Source organism: Microcaecilia unicolor, chromosome 6, assembly GCF_901765095.1.
Source record: "Microcaecilia unicolor chromosome 6, aMicUni1.1, whole genome shotgun sequence".
NCBI classification, from domain to species: domain Eukaryota; kingdom Metazoa; phylum Chordata; class Amphibia; order Gymnophiona; family Siphonopidae; genus Microcaecilia; species Microcaecilia unicolor.
In genome coordinates, this window is record NC_044036.1 from 94,323,959 (window position 1) to 94,344,603 (window position 20,645).

Below are 20,645 nucleotides of genomic sequence, written 5' to 3' on the forward strand. Positions count from 1 at the left end.
GCCACATAGAGCCCGCCTTGGTGGGAATATGTGGGATATAAATGTTCACAATAAATAAATAAATAAATAAAACGTTCAAAGTCGGATTTAAATGTCATATCAAAAATGTCCCTCCAAATGTCCCCATGTAAAAAAATAATTCAAAAAAGCCTTTTACTTCTGATGCTGTAAATTAATGGCATGCATATTACAGTGGCATAATTTGCGCTGTCAGGAAACCAGCACACACAGCTGTAGTAAGGTGCAGCTGCATCATGAGTAAAATGTTTTCCATCTCATCAGTGTGTGAGCAGAGATTAGCTGAATACACTGATAGGAAGGACTACATCATGAAAAAGAAAAATAAACAGGTCTGCTAGAGTCCCTGACCCTCAATGTTTGCCTACTAAAAATTCTTACTGCATTGGGAGTAAAATTGGCAGGGGAGAGAGTAATTTTATAGCAGGCCACCTTGGTTGAATGGCAAAGCAAGCATCAATTTAGGGTTACTCTATAAAGACAATGTAGGTGCCTTCATGTCTTTATATAATAGCATGACTTAAATAAACAATAGGACGATACCACTACGGTTGAAACAAATGAAATTTTACCATCCAAAGTGGCTCAATCAATTAACAGTTGCTATTCAACTTTTTTTTAATATATATCAACTTTTTTTAAACTTTTTTTTAATATATATCAACTTTTTTTTAACTTTTTTAATGTGTGTAAAAATAAGGAGGAAAAAAGCCTCTGTATTCCCGTTTCAGTACATATTTGTGTCTGTTAACCGGGATGGAATCTTCATAGGCTAAAAAATCTCCTTATAACTTTTAATCAACAAAAAACACATCATTTTTGACGAACACTTATCTTTTAGTGCCGTCCTTGCCGTTGCAATTTGGCTTCACTCTAATATGCCTATATAATAGCATCACAAATGCAGCAGAAACTATGTACATTTACACCTGTTAAGGAACAGGTGCAAATGTACACATGTAGAAATATATTTTACAAACTGGATGCAATTCATAAATCCACCCAATCTACAACCCCAAATATGCTTAAATGTACATGCATAAAAGTACACATCTTACCACCATGCATACTTTTACACTCATATACAGCCACATAATTTATAAAAGCCCTTTTCTACATGTAAAAAAACACAACTTACAGAAATATTTTTAGAAAGTTACCCTCATAGTGCCGAGAGGAAGTTTTAACTGCCTAGGATATTCTATATTTAAACACAATTTGTACTCAAAACACGATTAGATCTGAACCTAAACCCTGACAAAACAGAAAGATTTCCCCGATGAATAAGTAACTCTCTCCATCATTCTGTAGTTGATTTACTCAAATGTTCTGGGCTGCTGTATGACACCCTTTTGGCTCAGCTTCAGCTCACAGATAGCTTGACATTCTCCTCTGGAACTGTCTGTCCAGGCAGAATTTGATTCTAATCAATGACGGCAAGCCATCCAGGTCTTGATGCAGCAAAGCAGCCCCACATCGTAACTCCACCATCGAAGTAGTTTGGTTTTCATCCAATCAAAACCAATTTTTTCAACCATTTGCCCAAAAGATGTAATTCCAGAAGTCTTGTATGATGGGAGCCTAAGGTGGGCAAAGGTTTTTTAAAATTGTTTTTCAAGAACAATGGTTTCTTCCTAGTTTTCCTCCCATGAACACCATTCCTAATCAGCTCCCCCCCCCCCCCCCAAATAGTTGACCTTAACCCAACTGTCAAGCATTGTGGTGGAGGCAACATGGTGCAGATGGTTGAACTTAACCTGTCAAGCATTTCCATGGAGGTATCGTGGTGTATGGATGCTTTGCTCCATCAAGACCTCGATGGTTTGCCATCACTTAACCTGTTGTACATCACAAAATTCTAGAGGAAAATGTTGGGCTGTCTGTGAGCTGAAACTGAACCAAAAGCCAAAGCAGGACATGCAGCAAGACAACCCTAAACCTTCAAGTAAATCTACTACAGAATGGCTGAGACCAACTCAAAATCCCATCCTAAATCCTATTGATACATTGTGATAAGACCTAAAGAGAGCTGTTCATGCAGCCTTCAAATGTCAGTGTTGAGACAGTTCTGTGTTCTACAAGAGCAATATGACACTGTTCAACTATTATAGAAAACATTTAGTTGAAGTTATTGCTGCTAATGGGAAGTGCCACCACTTACAGAATGAAAGGTTTTTACACTTTTTCAAGAGAAGATACTTACTGTTGAATAAATAAATAAATCTAGTTTCATTCATCCAAGTTCTTTATTGAACAGGATTATCTCTCTCCCCTATCAAGAGTTAGATTAAAATCTAATCATGTTTTGAATACAAAATAGAAATTGTGCTAAATGCAGGCTATCTGGAGGGGGGTTAAAATATTTCATTCAGTACTAAATAAAAGCAGTGCTGAGAACATTTTTATACCAATAAGGACAATATACGGCATTTACAGCCAGAAAAGTGAAACAATAATATGGAGATCAATGGTCTTATCTCATGCTATATTCTTAAAATTTCCATTTGCTTTCCTTTAAAAATATATGTTCAAAATCTGAGAATATGGAGGTCATGAGGAGGAGAACAAGGCAGCACAGGACTCTTGAATCAAATATCTATTTCATTAAGTTCTTAGAATTACAGTGGACAATATTAAAATAAAGATGTATCTTATTGAAAAAGAGACAAAACAAAATGTACGCTTGGGCAGTTCATCTTAGTATCTCAGCTCTTTCCATCTGATGGAGAAGTCTGGTCAGGGGCTACCACTCCAGAGTTCTAATCCTTGCAAATCTTCATTTTAACTACTTATCCACCAGTCTTTAAGAAAGGAGAAGTCTGATATATTCAAATAATAATTAGTCCCTAAAGGGCAAATGTAATCAAGGCCCAAATTATTTTCACTGAGGGCACTCCTGTCTAAGGATTGCAGACTATTGGCTGCATTTCTTTTGCCTTCTCTATTGAGGCGGCTCATGTTCAAATAAATCTAGATTTCCACTTGGAATAAAAAGATCCATTTGAACTTATAGATGCTGTCTTTATGAAAGAGGATAGATCAGTCAGGTATTTCTGTTATTTGGCTAGGAAAAAATTTGGAAATGTATAAATTAGAACCAAGTTTAAAAAAGAAAGATGCAGGAAAGGCCACAGTGCACAATCACTAGAATACACAGGTTCCGGCACCTAGGTTAACATTATGATTTTTCTAACATGTGTATACGCTCATGTCTTCTCAGGGTGCCTGACTCAGTGAAGGAATGCTCACAGTACAAACAAGTGTAGGGCTTCTCTCCAGTATGTATACGCTGGTGTCGCTGAAGTGAAGCCTGGCGAGTGAAGGTGCTGCCACACTCCTCACAATAGAAGGGCCGTTCTCCAGAATGAGTCTGTTGGTGACGTTTAAGCCGCATCAGCTGCACAAAAGCTTTGCCACATTCCAGGCATTTGTAGGGCTTGTCTTTCCGATGGATCACTTTATGTTTGTATAGAAGGTTTGGCTTTCGAAAGCCTTTGCCACAGGTTGTGCAAATATAAGGTTTTGGCTCTTCTTCTTGAGCTTTCTGTCCATCCTTCCCTGACTGGACATATTCCCCATCAATGTACTGGTTATGATGTACTACAGACCAGGGATTTCTCACCACACTATTACCCAGGATCATTGTAGAGCGCTCAATCTTGTGGACGTTACGCAAATGGCGCCAGACATCAGCAGTGCGGATGAAGCCTCTGTCACACTCTGGACATTTATGAGGCCGGTCACTGGAGTGGATAAGTTTGTGCATTCGTAAGTTGGCAGCACGGAAGAACTCCTTATCACAAATAGGGCACCGGTAGGATTGCTCACTTAAATGGATTTGCTTATGTTCTTGCAACCCACTCAGATCCTTAAAACAGATACCACACTTCTTGCAGCAATAAGGTTGGGCTGCCTCCGAAACAGGCTCCAGGTCTTCATCAAATGTTTCAATCTTGACAGTGTTTTCATCATCTTCACTGTCCTCTTCATCGCTTAGGTCATTCTGAAATGCTTCTGTGTGTTCAGAGTAGAATTCCAAGGCCTCATCATCATCACATTGCAGGTCAAAGTTAGTGCTGGAAGTGACAAAGACACCAGTTGTAGTCTTGCTCTTATTCTTGAAGCAAGGATCGCGCATATGCTCATCTTTACATTGCAGCTCAATAGGTAACTCCTGCTTCTTGGATGGTCCAGGGGGGCTACAGACAGGGGTAGATGGGGGTGAGTAGTCTTCCTCCACCTCCAGCTTCAGGCTGGCCCCTAGGCCTATTTTATATAAGCTTTGTTTTGAGTCATCTGAGTGTTCCTCTGCTGTGTCTCTGGTGTCACTCCCATCTGAATGCCAGTCGTCCTCTTTTTTCATCATACCAAAACCGGGCTGTGACTTGTAAGGGGAACAATGTACGATTATTCTGAGGCAAAGGTTCCACGCTGCCTCTTCTTCCACCCCTCTCCTAGAAAACAAAAGCAGATTGTTACATGTTAGATGGTTGCCATTAAAGAATGCTGACCTCCTGGTATTAGGTTCTATGTCATACACTGCATTTTAAATGGACTGCTGGTCTCTACTGATGAGAATGTAATTTTATTTATTTAAAACATGCTTATACCCCATTCATTATACTATTCCTAAACAGATAACAATGACGTTAGTAATGAAACTATACACAATCATAAACATACATTAACATTAGGGCTGTACATTGATTAGTATTTTTAATCACATGATTAAAATTTTTATTGCGTAATTAATTGCATGAAGAGTCCCCCTCACATTTCCTCCTGTACAGTGCAAAATATAGACAGCAGATGTACACACTCAAAATGGACATATTTCAATTACTAAACTGAAAATGAAATCATTTTTCTTACTTTTGCTGTCTGGTGATTTTATTTTTCTAATCACTTGTTCCTTGCTTCTTCTACTACTACTACTTAGCATTTCTATAGCGCTACTAGGGTTACGCAGCGCTGTACAAGTTAAAACATGGGGAAGGACAGTCCCTGCTCAAGAGAGCTTACTGGATCGGCTTCCCTTTGTCTGTGCTCTGAACTATATCCAGGGTATCCTATCCATTCATTATTTCTTTTCTCTCTTCTTCACTTTGCATCCTATATTCATATTTTAAGTTCAACTTTCTTCTATCCAGTTTTCATCTATTCTTTTCCCTTCATCTCCCCTCCACGAGCACCATTTCCTCAGTCTCTCTTCACTTCCCCTCCATAAGCACCATCTCTTCTCTTATTTCTTCCCTTCCTCTCCATGGACACCATCTCCTCTCTTCTCCCCTCCATGGGCACCATTTTATCTTTTCTTCCTTCCTCTCCACTCCCCTCCCTCTATGGGCGCAATCTTCTTTCTTTCCTTCTGCTCCCATCCCATCTCCTCCATAGGCACCATCTCTTCTCTTCTTTTCCCCTTCCCTCCCCTCTATGGCCATCCCCTTCTCCCCTTAAAGTGGCACCGTCTCTTCCCTTCTCTTACCCTCCCCTCCCCCCATGAGCAAAATCTCCTATTTCAGATCCTGGCATCTTTGCCTGGCCTGGCTGCCTCTCCTCTGTCTGCACTCTGGCATCTCACACTCTCCTTCCCCCCACCCCAGTCTCTCCGTTTTCTTCCACAGGTCCCAGCATCCTTCGTTGCCTCTCCTCTCTCCTCCCCCTGCACTCAGGCATCTGACTCTCCCCAGCCCTCCTTTCTTGCCTTTACTATCTGCAGCACTAGACGCTCATGCTTCTCTTAAGCCAGAAGCCCTCCCTCTATAGTATCCTGCCAACAGGAAGTTTTTCTGAGGAGGCAGGAGCTACAGAGGGAGGGCTCCCATCTTGAGAGAAGCAATGTTCTGTAATGCTGCATGTTGCAAACAGTAAAGGCAAGCTGGGAAGGGGAGGGAAAGGGAGATACCAGAGTGCGTGCGGGAGGAAGTGGGATAGAAGTGAGGTGTAAGCAGGAGAGAAGGTGAAAGCTGAAAGAAGAGGACAAAGAGAGATGGAGAGAGACATAGGTAGAGGGGCAAGGAGCTGGGGGTGTAATGTGATTAACGTGTTAAAATATGTTAAATGTGCTGTCCTAATTAACATAAAGTGGATCCAGTATAACAAATATCTTTATTAAAATAACACCTGATGTGGAAATTCTTTTTCATGGAGAGGGTGGTTGATGCCTGGAATGCCCTCCCGAGGGAAGTGGTAGAGACAAAAATGGTGACGGAATTCAAAAAGGCATGGGATGAACACAGAGGATCTGTATTTACAAAATGGATAGTTAAAAAAAAAACATTAAATGGCTGCTTGTGTGTGGATGCAAGTGACGCTTGGATGGCGACTCCGGCTGTGAAGAATTAAGGACAATGCTGGGCAGACTTTGTAGATCTGTGTTTGTATATGGCAATCCAGTTTAGGATGGGCTGGAAAGGGCTTTAAAGGCAATTTCAGGAGCCAAGAGGACAGTGCTGGACAGATTTTATGGTCTGAGGCTGGAGTGGGCTCTGACGGCAACTCCAGTAGTTGGAACATAAGGACAGAGCCAGGTGGACTTCTATGGTTTATGTCCCAGAAACACCAAAGACCATGATCAGATATATATCACGTTCATTGCTGATTTAATCATGAATTGATAATGAGTGTGACACATACATATGTACATATACACACACACAATGTCAAATGATGCGTTACAATACAACATGCAGAGTGATTTGGAACCAGTTGAAAAATGGGGTGCATAATTTATATAAGCGAAGACAAAACTGTAACATGCAAAATGACTAATGCAGCTAAACATAAAATAAGCAGGAATAGGAAACAGCCATAGTGAATTAGATATGAAGCCAAAGATTGGACAAGACTGTGTGTGGATCGCTTTTGTGGTGAACAGAACCCATAAGATAAAATAAATAAGACTAATTTTCATACCACCCAATAAATGAGCACGTAATATGTCACTTTTAGCATCTGAATAGCACACAGAAACACTGAGCTAAAACAATGGGAAAGAGTGACTGGAGTGAAAAACCTCACATGAATGCATACAATAACCAATCTCACATGAGCACATAAAAAAGTACTACACTACCAAATATTACAAGTGCCTGATGTAAAGCGCTGATTTACTCCAGGTTAAAAGGAGCCATTCAAAAATAAGGCAAATTATAAAAGGCACAAAAAACTTAAAGAAAACCAAACACACACAGGCTTGTCCACAGTATTCACAAATGACCAATCCTATAACCTTAATATTTAAATATAAGCAAGCAGATCAAGCTCCTTATTTAAACCAATGGGTTCTACAGTTCCCAAGTCAAAACTCATCTGTTGCTCCAGTTTTATTAACATATTATTCACATCATCCATGGGACTATTAACTTGCAATTTTTTATTTATTTCTTTTTTTTTTGTTTGTTTTACTGTTTGCACATTAGACACCTTTTTAATCACATTTATCCTGTTGGCTCAATTTTTTGTAACTTTTTAAGGAGAAAGTGCGTCTCCCAGACCCGCTATGCAATTGTTATTTATCTTCTGGTTTAGAATGGCGTCTTTTCATTAACACTAAGGTCTTCTTCTACAAAACCGTGCTAGCGACTCCCACGTGGCAAATAAGAGGAAGCCCATAGGAATTGAATGGGCTTCCTCTCATTTGCAGAACCGAAAACCGGTAGTATGGCTTTGTAAAAGAGGCCCTATATGTAGTGAGTGTCTGTTTGAGAGCATCAGTGATCTGATGTTGGTAAGTTGGCTGCTGGTGAAGTAATGCCAAAACAGCCCATTGAGCGTGAATGGGTTGTATCGGCATTGTTGCGCGGCTTTGTACAAGAGGGGTTAATTACTTATTTTTTGACCCTTCACTAATTTTTGCACCAACTACTGTAATTGTGAGGACGTTTAATCCAGTATTTTTTGCTTCCTTTTTAAGCACTGACTTCTGCCCTTTGAGGTGGAGCTGATCTGCTCTTTACATTAGGCACTTGTAATATTTGATAGTGTAGTACTTTTTTATGTGCTCATGTGAGATTGGTTATTGTACGCATTCATGTGAGGTTTGCCACTCCAGTCACTCTTTCTCATTGTTTTTTTTTTTTTAGCACAGTGTTTCTGTGAGCTATTCAGATGCTGAAAGTGACACATTACATACTCATTTATTGGGTGGTATGAAAATTAGACTTAATTCTGTTCACCACATATGTGATCCACACAGTCTTGTCTAATCTTTGGCTTCACATCTTATTCACTATGGCTGTTTCCTATTCCTTCTTATTTTATATTTAGCTGCATTAGTCATTTTGCATGCTACATTCTTATCTTCGCTTATATAAAGTACGTACACCATTTTTCAACTGGTTCCAAATCACTCTGCGTGTTGAATCATATTGTATGTATGTATATATACATACATACATATATATATATATATATATATATATATATATATACACATATATATTGTGCGATATGATTTTTATGATTTGAATTTTATGCTTGTTATTCTGTAGTATCATACCCCTGAAGCAGCCCTGTGAGTGGATACATCTGGTGTTATTTAATAAAGATATTTGTTTTACTGGACCCACTTTGGTGTTGCATCTGTTTTTGGTGTGGATCTGAGGAGTCTCTCTATGTTTTGCAGCCCTAATTAACCTACATTAAAAAATAAAGTAATAGATAAAATAATCTATGAGTTCAATTAAGGCCTAAGAAAATAATGGACCTATTTACTATGCCGCGCTGTAGGCACACAAACGTTTCAGTGCATGCTGTTAGAGACACCCATAGAAATATAATGGGTGTCTCTAGCGTTAGCGCGCACTAAAGGAGCTCCTAAAGCATGGCTTAGTAAACAGGGCCCTTAGTTTAAAAACTTTTGTGAAGACATAAAAAAATTGGCTCCAGCTGCAAAAACATTTTTTAAACCATAAAAGGATTAAAACACATTCAATATTGTGGTGGAGTAGCCTAGTGGTTAGTGCAGTGGACTTTGATCCTGGGGAACTGAGTTCAATTCCCACTGCAGCTCCTTGTGACTCTGGGCAAGTCACTTAACCCTCCATTGCCCCTGGTACAAAATAAGTACCTGAATCTATGTAAACCGCTTTGAATGTAGTTGCAAAAACCTCAGAAAGGCAGTATATCAAGTCCCATTTCCCTTCCATTATTTGGCTAGAAAATATTTAGGAAATGTATAAATTAGAACCAAGTTTTAAAAAGAAACAGTATATAGACTAGATACAGAAAAAGACCATAATGCACAGAGTATGATACACAGATTCCCATACCTAGGTTAACATTATGATTGCCTTACCTGTGTACTACAATACTGATTTGCTCTGAAAGGTAAGGAGCAGTGTCATGAACTGTCCTGATTAAAAGAAGGGGGTTAGAGAAATGCTCTATCAAGGAGTGCCAATAGGGCATACAGTCAATAAAATATTTATAGTTTTATTAAAAATATAAAACAGAGTTGGTAAAAAACAAACACGTGTATGATTTTTACAAGCTATTCAGTCTACTATTTACTTGAGTCTCTGTAAGCCCGGTTTTCTAAAACTGTTAATTTTGTTGAAGGCTGCATATTGCTCATGCATATTTTAATATAGCTCATAAAAAGGGGGCTCAATTTAAGTTTTGGCCAAAGCAGAGCTAAATAAGTTCAACATGGGTTCAAGCTTGTCTGCACACTTTTGAAATAGTGCATTATTTTACCGGAGAATTTCAATGTGCTGAAATTTGGCAAAATATTTCACTGGGTCAAGGTTTTTCTTACATATTTTTTTTTGTGAAAATGTTATCCCTTCCACACATTGCAGGCAATTATATCTTAGGGCAAAAATGTTTCAATGACTTTCTGAAATGATTTTCCTCTCTTTGTTTTATTCATCTATGATCATAAATTGTAAAAGTCGATTCAAGTTGCTGGGCAACATAGGCCTAATCATAGTGCGTAGTGAACTGAAAATGTTTTTCTTCCCCATCATAGATTACTCTGTGAAACACATGGAGAAAGCATATTTCTCAAGAAATACAGTCTGAGACCAAGAACATGTGGTAGAAATATAATCCCATAGCTTTGGGTGCCATGGGCTTGATTAAAAAGCATGTCCAAGCACATCTGGATAGTTTTATGAACTCCAAAAGGAAGCTGTCTTTGGCACAATGCAAGTACTATGCGAGACTGAACTCATACTCCACATACCTTGATAACAAGTGAGGTTTATTACTTTCATGGTATGCACAAATATAATCCGTTTAGAGACACTGCCCCTCCTGAGAAAAAAGTGCAGCTCTAACAGAAACAATTTTCTGGCTCTTCTTCCATCAAGACCCATTACCAACATTTGCCAGACAAATCAAGGACAGGTATAAATATGAAGTATCATATACCATGGGCAATGATTTTATTTTGTTGGACAGACTGGATGGATCGTACAGGTCTTTATCTACCATCATCCGCTATGTTACTATATATATATATATATGTTAAGTCTGTAGCCCCTGGAGAATCATCCCATAGCCCAGAAAGCCAAAATGTTCCTGATACCATCCATGCATTCATCCCCAGGATACAAGCTTCTCTGCTTCAGCATTTACTGTCGACAGGGAGGATTCAAGAGGATGGACTGAGATGTATCAGCCAGTCTTCCAGCCACCTCACCACACAGTCATGTTGTGTAGGTCAGGATCTCAAGAGGGCAAGCTGCTCATGTTGAATCTCCATATAAGATGAGCAAAATCTTTGAATGCACTCTCCAAAGAATCACAACTATTTAAGCATAACTTATAAACAAGATAGCCATTTGGGTATGTTATTTTAATAAGCAATTCCTTCCCATTATGGAGACTGGAGGCGACTACCAACGCCTTAATTTTGTTTTTGTACAATCAGCCAGCCAAGGCATATTGTTCTTGTATAGTACATTCAAGTTTCTAAGTAATGCAATCCCAAGATACCTAAGTGTTACCTATCCAGTTTATTTATTTCTCAAAATTTGTACTCTACACTCTCTTTGCTTAGGAGGATTACAATCGAACAGACACAATTTCAATATAACATAAAATAAAACATACAAAAACATTTTTAAATCAAACTAAAATATACAAAACTAGCTTCACTTTCAGTTAAGACATACCCCAATTATAGATCAGTAAAGTAGCGTAATACTGCATATTTTCCTTCTATGGTCACAAGCAGGAGTCACTCATGTTTATATTATTACTAGCCGTTAAGCCCGTAACAACGGGCTAGTTTTTTGTTTTCCTATGCCCTCCCCCGCCCCCGTCCACCAACCCTGCTCTCTCCCCTGCCCTCCCCCCAGCGTCTGTTTCCCTCAGTACCACCCCCTCCTTCCCTCCCTGCTCCCTCCTCCTCCGATTTCCACGCCCATGTCCAAGCCCTTCTCCCTATTGGGCTGTACTGCTGGTGGAGGCGGGGCTTGGACTTCTACACTCTCAGAGTTCCGACTCTAATGCGCATTTGCAGGTGAGTCAGTCACTTGCCGCTTATATGTTTGATAAGCTTGCTGTAACAAAAAAAGTTTTTAATGCAATCTTGAACTCTCTCAAATCCCTCAAAAATCTAATATTTACTAGCAAGTCATTCCAAAACTTTGGTCCAATTATATATATATTAAAAAAAGTTGATGTTCTATATTCCTCAAGATGCACCACCTGAAACAAGAGTAAATCTAATAGGTTATCCACAGAGGATTGGAGAGAACGTGAAGGTTGATGCAAATGAAAAGAGGCACAAACCAGTGGAGAAATCTTACCAATTTTTATGTGGCAATTTGACCAAGTTTATGAAGGTACCAGTAATACCAGTTTCTCTAGCTTATTTCCAGGAAGAGCAATGGTACTACCTGGCTAACGGCCCCTTTCACAAAGGCGTGTGCTAAAAATAAGCATACGCTACAAGCTAGAGATGCCCATATATTCCTAAGCATGTTTAGCATGCTCTAATCATTAGTATGCGCTAAAAACGCTACCGCAACTTTGTAAAAGACCCCCTAATTTTTTAATGACCTTTCATCCTGCAGATTGCTCAATTTTGGATTGCACCATGATAGTCATCTTCACCATATCCACAGGCAACAGATTCCACAGTTTAATTATGCACCAAGTGTAGGCAAACATTCAAATTTGTTTTCAAATTGCTGGTCACCATTTCAGGGAGTGCCCTATTGTATTGTGTTTGCAAAGTTATACAGATGTTCCCTATTTAACCCATCCAGCACCAGGGGTGGGTAGTAATGAAGTACTTATACTTTCAGTACTTAAGTACAACTGGCAGTACTTTTACTTGTAACAAGTTACATTTTCATTTTGCCATACTTTTTACTTGTAATTTGTTTTAAGTAAGCTGTACTTTTGTACTCAGTAACATAGTACAAGTTTAGAAAGTATTTTCCATACCTCTGCTTCTCCCCCTCTACAAGCGATGTAAGAGCTGGCTTGCAGCTGATTGGACCCCGAACTGCCAGTCCCAGAAACTCCCACCTCCTCCTCCTCCTCCTCCTAAGTTAGCAACAGACTAGTGTGGCTGCGCTAATTGAAGTGTGGAGGACTCGGAGGAAGCAGTACTTATGCGTTGAAGTCATCACATGTGCAAGCGGTGTTCAGCAAAGTCCTGCTCCTGCAGCTGATGAAGTTGCCCATAACCCCTCCATTAGTACTGCTTACTTAGCTCTAGCTGCCAGGGCTACAGGAGAGATAACCTTGGGAGAGATGTTGCCACTGCTCTGCAAATCTGCAGGGAAAGCCTCCCCAGAACTAAGCCCTCTCTGCCCTTGCTGATGTAGGTTCACATTGTCTGACATACTGTCATCTATTCCGTTCAATATCTACCTCAAGTCACTAGCCGAGCTGATTAGGTCAATGGACACTCAGCTCTGCATTTTCACTGATGATATGCACCTACTCATACCCATTGAACCTGACTTACCTACAGCCCTGAATAACCTGATTACCTAACATCAATTCAAGAATGGGCTAAGCACAACAAACTTTGCCTGAACCCAAGTAAAACTGAGCTTCTCTGGGTCCCAAACACAAGTAGACACATACCTGACATCAAAATCTAATTTGGGAAGTACAAACTCTCCCTCAAATCACAAGTCAGAAACCTTGGAATACAGAGATTCAATGCTTACTCTTGACTCCCCAAATCCAAGCAACCCTCAAGAGCTGCTTCTACTATTTATGACAACTATGCTGCCTCTCTCCTTACATTGAGAAGGAGAATCTTATCCTAGTTGTGCATGCCATAACATCAAGACTGGATTACTGTAATGCACTCTACAATGGTCTGACTACAAAGGGTCTGCATCAGCTCCAATTGATTCAGAATGCTACAGAAAGACTCATAGAAGGTGGCAAGCGACGTGAACACATCACACCATTTTTACAAAAACTTCATTGGGTACCAGTACAATACAGGGCTAAATTTAAAACTCTATTTCTGATCTTCAAGGCTCTTAAAGGAAATGGCCCAGAGTACTTGAAGAACAGGATGACCCTCTACGCACCTCCAAGGCCCCTTTCCAGCTCTGCTTAACACACAACTATCTCTACTTGGTGAAAGCTTTGCTCTTCAACCAGGCCTTTACTGGAAGAAGTAACTAACTTCTTAGTCTCACACACACACAAGGAATGACACAGGCTGCACATACTGCTGTGATAACATTTAGTCTCCTCTCTGACCTCATGTGCAACTTTCTTTAAATTAGTCACCTTATTTTCTAACTCCTTTTCTCTCTTACCCATCTATATGTTCCATCTTTGCGTATACTCTACGCTGTCTATTAAAACGTTCTATTACATATTGTTTTTACATTGTAAGTAGTGTACTATGCCATAGTTTGTATCGTTATTTGAATATTTTGACTACTGTAATTGTCTATTCCTTATATTTATTCTTCACTGTTGTCTGTTCTGCATGCTACAGCAGTACTGGATCGGGTGTACCCACAGCAATCTAGATAGATTACAAGCTGATAGGTACATAATCACAATACAGTATTGTTTGTAAACATACAGGATTCCGCGGTTCAACTTAAAAATACTTTTTACTTTATAATTAAAAAAGTCGTTTTAAGAGCTATACTTTTTTTTTTTAAATTTTTACTTCAGTATTTTTTGGGTTAAGACTTTCTACTTTTAATTCACTAAGGGCCCTGTTTACTAAGCAACGTCATAGGTGCGTTAAGATTTTTAACGCACATTAACCATGTACGTGCCTACAATATCCCTAAGTGTAGGAATGCTAAAAACACTAACGCACCTTAGTAAACAGGGCCCTAAGTTTGAAGCCAGTACTTTTACTTTTTACTTATGAACTTTTAAAAAGTAACAAACAACTCCATCTCTGCCCACCACACTCGATTTTACAAACTTCTATTGCCATGGCATTCACTCTCAGTCCTCAAGGGCTGCAAACAGATCAGGTTTTCCAGGTATCCTGAATGAATATGCATGACAGATTTGCATACAGTAGAAGGGGTATGCATGCAAATCTGTCTCTTGCATATTCATTATGGGTATCATGAAAACCTGACCCATTGGCAGCTCTCAAAGACTATTCTTTCTGAAGATCCCTAAATCGATTTAGCCTTTCATCAACCTTCTCTAGTTCTGATATATCCTTTTTGAGATGGGGCAACAAAAACTGCACACAATACACATGATGCAGATATATCAGGGACCTAGAGAGGCACACTGATATTCTCAATTTTGTTCTCCATCCCTTTTCAAATAATCCTTAACACTGTATTTTCTCTTTAGCAGCCAGGGCACACTGGGCTTAAGTCCACAACTCCAAAATATTTTTCTTGTGTGGCGACTCCTAAAGCCCATTTTGTACCCCTAGTTGGAATCACTTTACATTTGGACACATTAAAGTTCACCTGCCATTTCGATGCTCAGTCTATCTTCTTCTGCAATTCCTGTCTGCTCAGTCAGGCAAAACTAATGATAGTCGCCGGACATTATCTTTGCTAGCAGCTTGACACCAAAATTTAACAGCAATATTGGCCTATAAATACTGGTTTCTATAGATCTCTACCTGCCTTTGGGGTCACAGTAAATAGGGCTTTATTCATATATCTGCAAAAATAGTACTTCTAACTCTCTATCTATATATATAAAAGGCAACCCCAACGTGAAGCCTCCAGCCGGAAGTGTGAAGCGCCAGAGATATCCGGTTTCCCCATGAGTGAAGGAAAACAGCACAGCACGAAATCCCTCTCTCTGTAACAGTGAAGGACTCAGAGGGGGGAGGGGAGAGAGATGCCCTCACTCTCTCTGTAACACAAACACAGCACAGCAGGAAACAACACTGAAGGACTGGACTCGGAGGGGGGAGGGGAGGGAGAGAGGGCAGAGGGCAGGGACACTCCCACATGCACACTCTGAAGAAAACCTTGCTAGCCCCCGTTTCATTTGCATCAGAAACGGGGCTTTTTACTAGTTGTCTTATATCTCTTTCCCAGTGGAGCCACTAGGTGAACTTCAAGATCTTATAATATTCTTCTCCATAAAGGTCTGATCCTGGTTTCTCCTGGGTTCATATCTGCTCAATCTTCTTCTGAATTTGAGACAAAAAAAAAAGGGGGTGTTCGATATAGCTTGTTGCTCTTTTTCACCTTAGGCAGATTACTCAATCTCTAAGAAACCACTTCTAGCCTCCTCAAAATATAATCCATGAAAAACCTTGCTCATTTCCAGATTTTATTTACCAATTTCTCTTTAATATCCTTGATCATCGCAGTAAATTGCTTCCCATGTTTTGGTTACAGAGGCTATTACCATAAAGGAACAATTTGTACTTACAGTACATTTGCAACTTCCTTGCTCGCTGGTACAGACATGTATTAAGAGCTACCTGGTCACCACATTTGTGACAAGCCAAGTCTATGGCTCTTCGATCGCTTTTCTAATCTCCACAATCTCCTGCCCAACTGTTTTCTCCTACAGCCTCTGGACATTTTAATTTCAAGATGGAATTTCCACTCTTAAAATTAATATTTAAGTGTAGATCCACAGTCCATATCAACTTCATGAGCAAATCATACTCCCCCGGTTTCATTATGATTCGAGCTGCTCAGAAGAGACACAAAAATCATTTGACTGTAAAAAAAAAAAAAAGCCACAAAGCTAGGCTTCAATCTAGTTAATCATATCTGCTGTAGTAGTAAAAAGGCAATTTTACTAATCTACGGAGGCGATTCTTCACATCCACCATGGAAAGGGTGGTGGACGCATGAAATCACCTCCCAGTGGAGACGCAGACTGTGTTCGAATTTAAGAAAGCGTGGGACAGGCATGTAGGATCTCTTAGGGAAGGGACGAGATAGTGGTTGCTGTGGATGGGCCATTTGGCTCTCTTATTTGCCATCATGTTTCTCTGTCTCTTCTATATGGTGCAAAAGGAAGCACCTATATTGATAGTCATGTACGCTAGTGCATAAGTGTCTTATTGTTTTTTTTTTTAATTTTTCCAGAGGAAAAATAGAATTAAAATGCATCATACAGAAATGTTAGATGTCACTGTTGCTTTTCTATCTCAACTTTTTCTGCATCTCAAAGCAAAGTTGATATAGTGGTACATCAGTTGACTGTCCACATCAAGAAATTCCAGTTTTTCTCTGCAGTTAACATTCCTTGCAGTTTTCAGTCTCAGCTGAACAAAGCTTCTCTTGGAAGGAACTAGAGGGTAAGATTCTATGTTCTTATTTTTTGGCTTCCTCCTGCTTCTGTGAATTTCCAGTTCTGCGAAGAAAGGTTCACATTTGAAAGCACAAGCCTTCATGCTCAACTATTCTGGATTTTTCTTCCTTATTTTATATCCCTTTAACAATTTATTAAGTGTAGTTATTGCAGCAACCACTGTTGGCAGCAGGGCTGTAGAGGAGGAGTCCAAAGCAATTTTGGGTGGAGTCAGTAAAACTATACCAACTCCAGTTTCAAAATACAAAAAAAAAGCTTACAATATTATAATATATGGTAAATTTATCATTCAGACATGCCAAGACACACACATTTAGCCTCCTTCTCCAGCTCACACGCCTAAATGCATTTGTCATACACAGTTGCTCTGCTCTCTGCCACTGTTCCTTTTAACCTGTGCAGATGTCGCACAGCAAAGTTAGCAAGCCCCACCCCCTCCAGCCCCTGTGCAGTCGGGTGGGCTCTTGAGCAGAAAGGAAATGTGGGCTGCCCAGGTGGTGCCTGTGAGAGAGGACAGTTCTTAATGCTTTGGGCAGCCAGCATTTCCTTTCTGCTTAAGGACCCCCAGCTGCTCCCGAAAACCATCCTAGCTGCACAGCATGCTGCTGAACAGGAGCGTATCATGGCCCCACCCCTTGGCAGCACTGATACAAGGAGACCCAGCGAGCCAGGCTGCTTACCAAGAGGTAATTAAAAAAAAAAAAAAAAGCTGTGTTGGGCTTTCTTCAGCACTATCCTGGGTCTTTTAGGGCACTTTGGAGATGGCATGGACGTGAAAGGAGGTGGTGGCAACCCCCTATGAAGCTGCTATAATAGCGCCCCAACTTTAACTCTGCAGGCAGGGCGAGTGTGGGGAACAGGAGGAGTTGCTGTTTCAGCGCTGGCATGAAAGGAGCAATAATTTTGGAAACAGTCAAAAGTTCTGCGCCGTGACAGCAGCACAGAAATGCTGGTGCCGAAACACCAATGGCCAAAAGTCCTGCTTCGGTAAGAGTCGGAGAGTAGAAAAACAGAGAAGTTGAAGTCGAATCAAAGGTTTGGTGTACCGATTCCACAGCCCTGCTAATAGCAGCAGGAGTCAGAGCCAAATGGTAGAAAAATAGAGGAGTCAAAGTTGAAGGCTTGGTGTACCGACTCCAAAGTCTAGTTAGAAGGGACCATGTAGTAAGGCTCCATCCAGAATGCTGCAATCCTGGGCTCTAAATTCGGCCACTAGGTGTTACTGTTGTATAATGATCATTCCTCACACCCATGGAGTATGATTACTGCCTCAGTAGTAAGGAAACAGTAAAAATACACGCCTAGAATTTAGGCAGGAGCACTTACACCAGCCATACAATTATCTTAAGGGTGTGCATCAAAGTTCGAGATGTATACATATCTTAGAACATGCAAAACTGTGTGTCCTGCCCACAGTGGGCTGTGTATTCATTCACTTTATCATTTGAGACACATTTAAAACACATTGAGATCACATTTTATATGAATACACTTCACATGTTCCATGACTGTTGGTACTATTCACTTTCAAAATACATTCATTTTATTACAGTGGGGGTTTTTGCATTTCTTGCACAAGTTATTTATATTCTAACATATCTCTACGAGTTCCCATGATATATAGTATCTTCAATGAAGGTGTATGAGCATGTTCTCAGTGACATTGGTTGATTATGAGATGAGGTTGCGAGTATGCACTGAATCATCTCCTATAGGCTGCCATTAGATGACCTCAACACAAATTCACTGCATATGTACACATGCACATGGAGGGACTAGTATCTGCAGGGTGGGAGAGGGAAGAGGTTAGCAGGGTTTTTTTTCCTCTATTATTAAAAATTACAGACTTACTGAATAAATGCTCATTTTATTAGCTGCTTTTAAAATTACAGCCAAACAGCAACAATTTTTTAAACATATTTAAACAATGGCCTCAGACATGTGTAGGGTGGCCTACTGCCAAAAAAGCCAAGGCTCAACTACCAGACTAGTGTAAATGCTGCGATAGCAAAGGATGGTTCTAGATGCAAGGAGTAGATTAAAAAACAAAAAAAAAAAAGACAAAAGCAGGAACTGGATGCCAAGGGATAAAGCACAGTCCCTAGGTTGGCACTAGGAGTTTGATACCTTGTGTATGCGCTCATGCCTCCTCAGTGAACCCACTACAGTGAAGGTCTGCATGCACTCAGTACAAGAATAAGGTTTCTCCCCAGTATGTATACGTTGATGGGACTGAAGAGAACCAAGGCGAGTGAAGGTGTTGCCGCACTCCTCACAGTGAAAGGGGCGTTCCCCAGAGTGGGTCTGCATGTGTCGTTTCAGACGCATGTGAACCACAAAGGCCATGCCACACTCTTGGCACTTGTAGGGCTTATCTTTCCGATGAATCACCTTATGTTTGTAAGCAAGGCTTGGCTTACTAAAGCCTTTGCCACATGTTGGACAGATGTAAGGCCTTGGTTCTTCTCTGGGCTTGTGGCCGTCTTCCCCAGCTACAAGATGGTTATGTTCTGTATACCAGGTGTTTCTCACAATGCCATAATCAGGAACCACTTTGGAACGCTCAATCTTGTGAACATTACGTAAATGACGCCAAACATCAGAAGTGCGGATGAAGCCTTTGTCGCACTCTGGACATTTGTGTGGTCGGTTGCTGGAGTGGATAAGTTTATGTATCTGTAAGTTGGCAGCATGGAAGAACTCCTTGCTACAGACAGGACAGCGGTAGGAACACTCACCCAAATGGATTATCTTGTGTTCTTGCAACCCACTCAGATCCTGGAAACGAATGCCACACCTTTCACAGCAATAAGGCAGGGCTGCCCCAGATATAAGCTCCAAGTCTTCATCTTCAAATGCTTCACTCTTGATCATATTTTCATCATCATCATCCTCCACGTCTTCATCACTCAGATCATCTTGAGCTTCTTCAGAGTGTTCAGAATACAGTTCCAAGGCTTCATCTTCACACTGCAGGTCAAAGCTAGTGCTGGAAGTAACCAGGATCCCATTTGTAGTCTTTGATTCATGCATGTTTCCATCTTTACACTGCAGCTCAGCAGGTATTACCTGCTTCCTAGGAGGATAAGGAGGGCTAAATGGAGGCAAGTGTTCTTCCTCTACCTCCAGCTCTAAGCTGGCTTTGAGGGCCACATGGTCAAGCTTTGGTTCGAGTCATCCCATTGTTCTGCTGAATGTCTGGTTTCATCCTCATCTGACTGCCAGCCGACCTCTATTTCCATAATGCCAAAAACCTGGTTGGGCCTTGTAAAGGAAACAATGTTGGATTATTACATCCATTCATAAGTAGAGGGTACCACATTGCTTCTTCCACCCCTCTCCTACAAAAGAAAAAAGGAGTGTGTTACAAGAAGCAGGTTTTTCTGCTGATGAATTTCACTGCAGAATGCTGACCTCTTGGCATCAGAAGCTACATTAAAACACTGCTGTTTGAACTGTATGTTGAACAACTTGTATATCGCCTTGAATGGGTTAGCCCAGAAAAGAGACTATTGATCTGTACTAATGAACATGAATCATGTACTAATTAATCATTGCTCTACTATATAGAACATGAATGAGAAGACTCAGTTTGTCTACTTTTGACTACATATTGAATATTCATTATTTTAGATTGTGCAAGTTTTCATTGGTAGCTGAAGGCAAGGTATATTCAGTAACAGTAGATTTTAGTCCTGTCCCTAGACGGCTTACATTTTATTTTTTTATCTGAGGCAATAGAAGGTGAAGTGACTTGCCCAAAGTCATGAGGAGCATCAGCAGGATTTGAACCCTGGCTTCCCTTGTTTTCAGTTTCCAGCTCTAATCGTTAGAAGATTACTTAATACATTAACATAGATCTGTATTTTTGCATTACCTACTAAATGTTAAAAAAAATTACAGTGTCAATT

At 40.2% G+C, this 20,645-nt stretch overlaps 1 protein-coding gene across 3 annotated transcripts in view; it reads right to left on the bottom strand.

Moving 5' to 3' along the window:
- Positions 1-1,688: 1,688 nt before the first annotated feature.
- ZNF648 (zinc finger protein 648) overlaps positions 1,689-20,645 on the bottom strand; it is a 42,149-nt gene continuing 23,192 nt past the window's right edge. The window contains exons 3-4 of one of the 3 annotated variants that reach the window (XM_030207131.1): positions 19,473-20,075; positions 1,689-4,472 (exon numbers count right to left, since the gene is read on the bottom strand). In XM_030207131.1, coding sequence (XP_030062991.1) covers positions 3,197-4,384 — 1,188 coding nt within the window. In that variant the 5' untranslated portion in view covers positions 4,385-4,472; positions 19,473-20,075 and the 3' untranslated portion in view covers positions 1,689-3,196. Of the gene's footprint in view, positions 4,473-18,861; positions 20,076-20,645 lie in introns of all 3 variants that reach the window. The other 2 variants (XM_030207130.1, XM_030207132.1) reach the window with 2 other exon arrangements.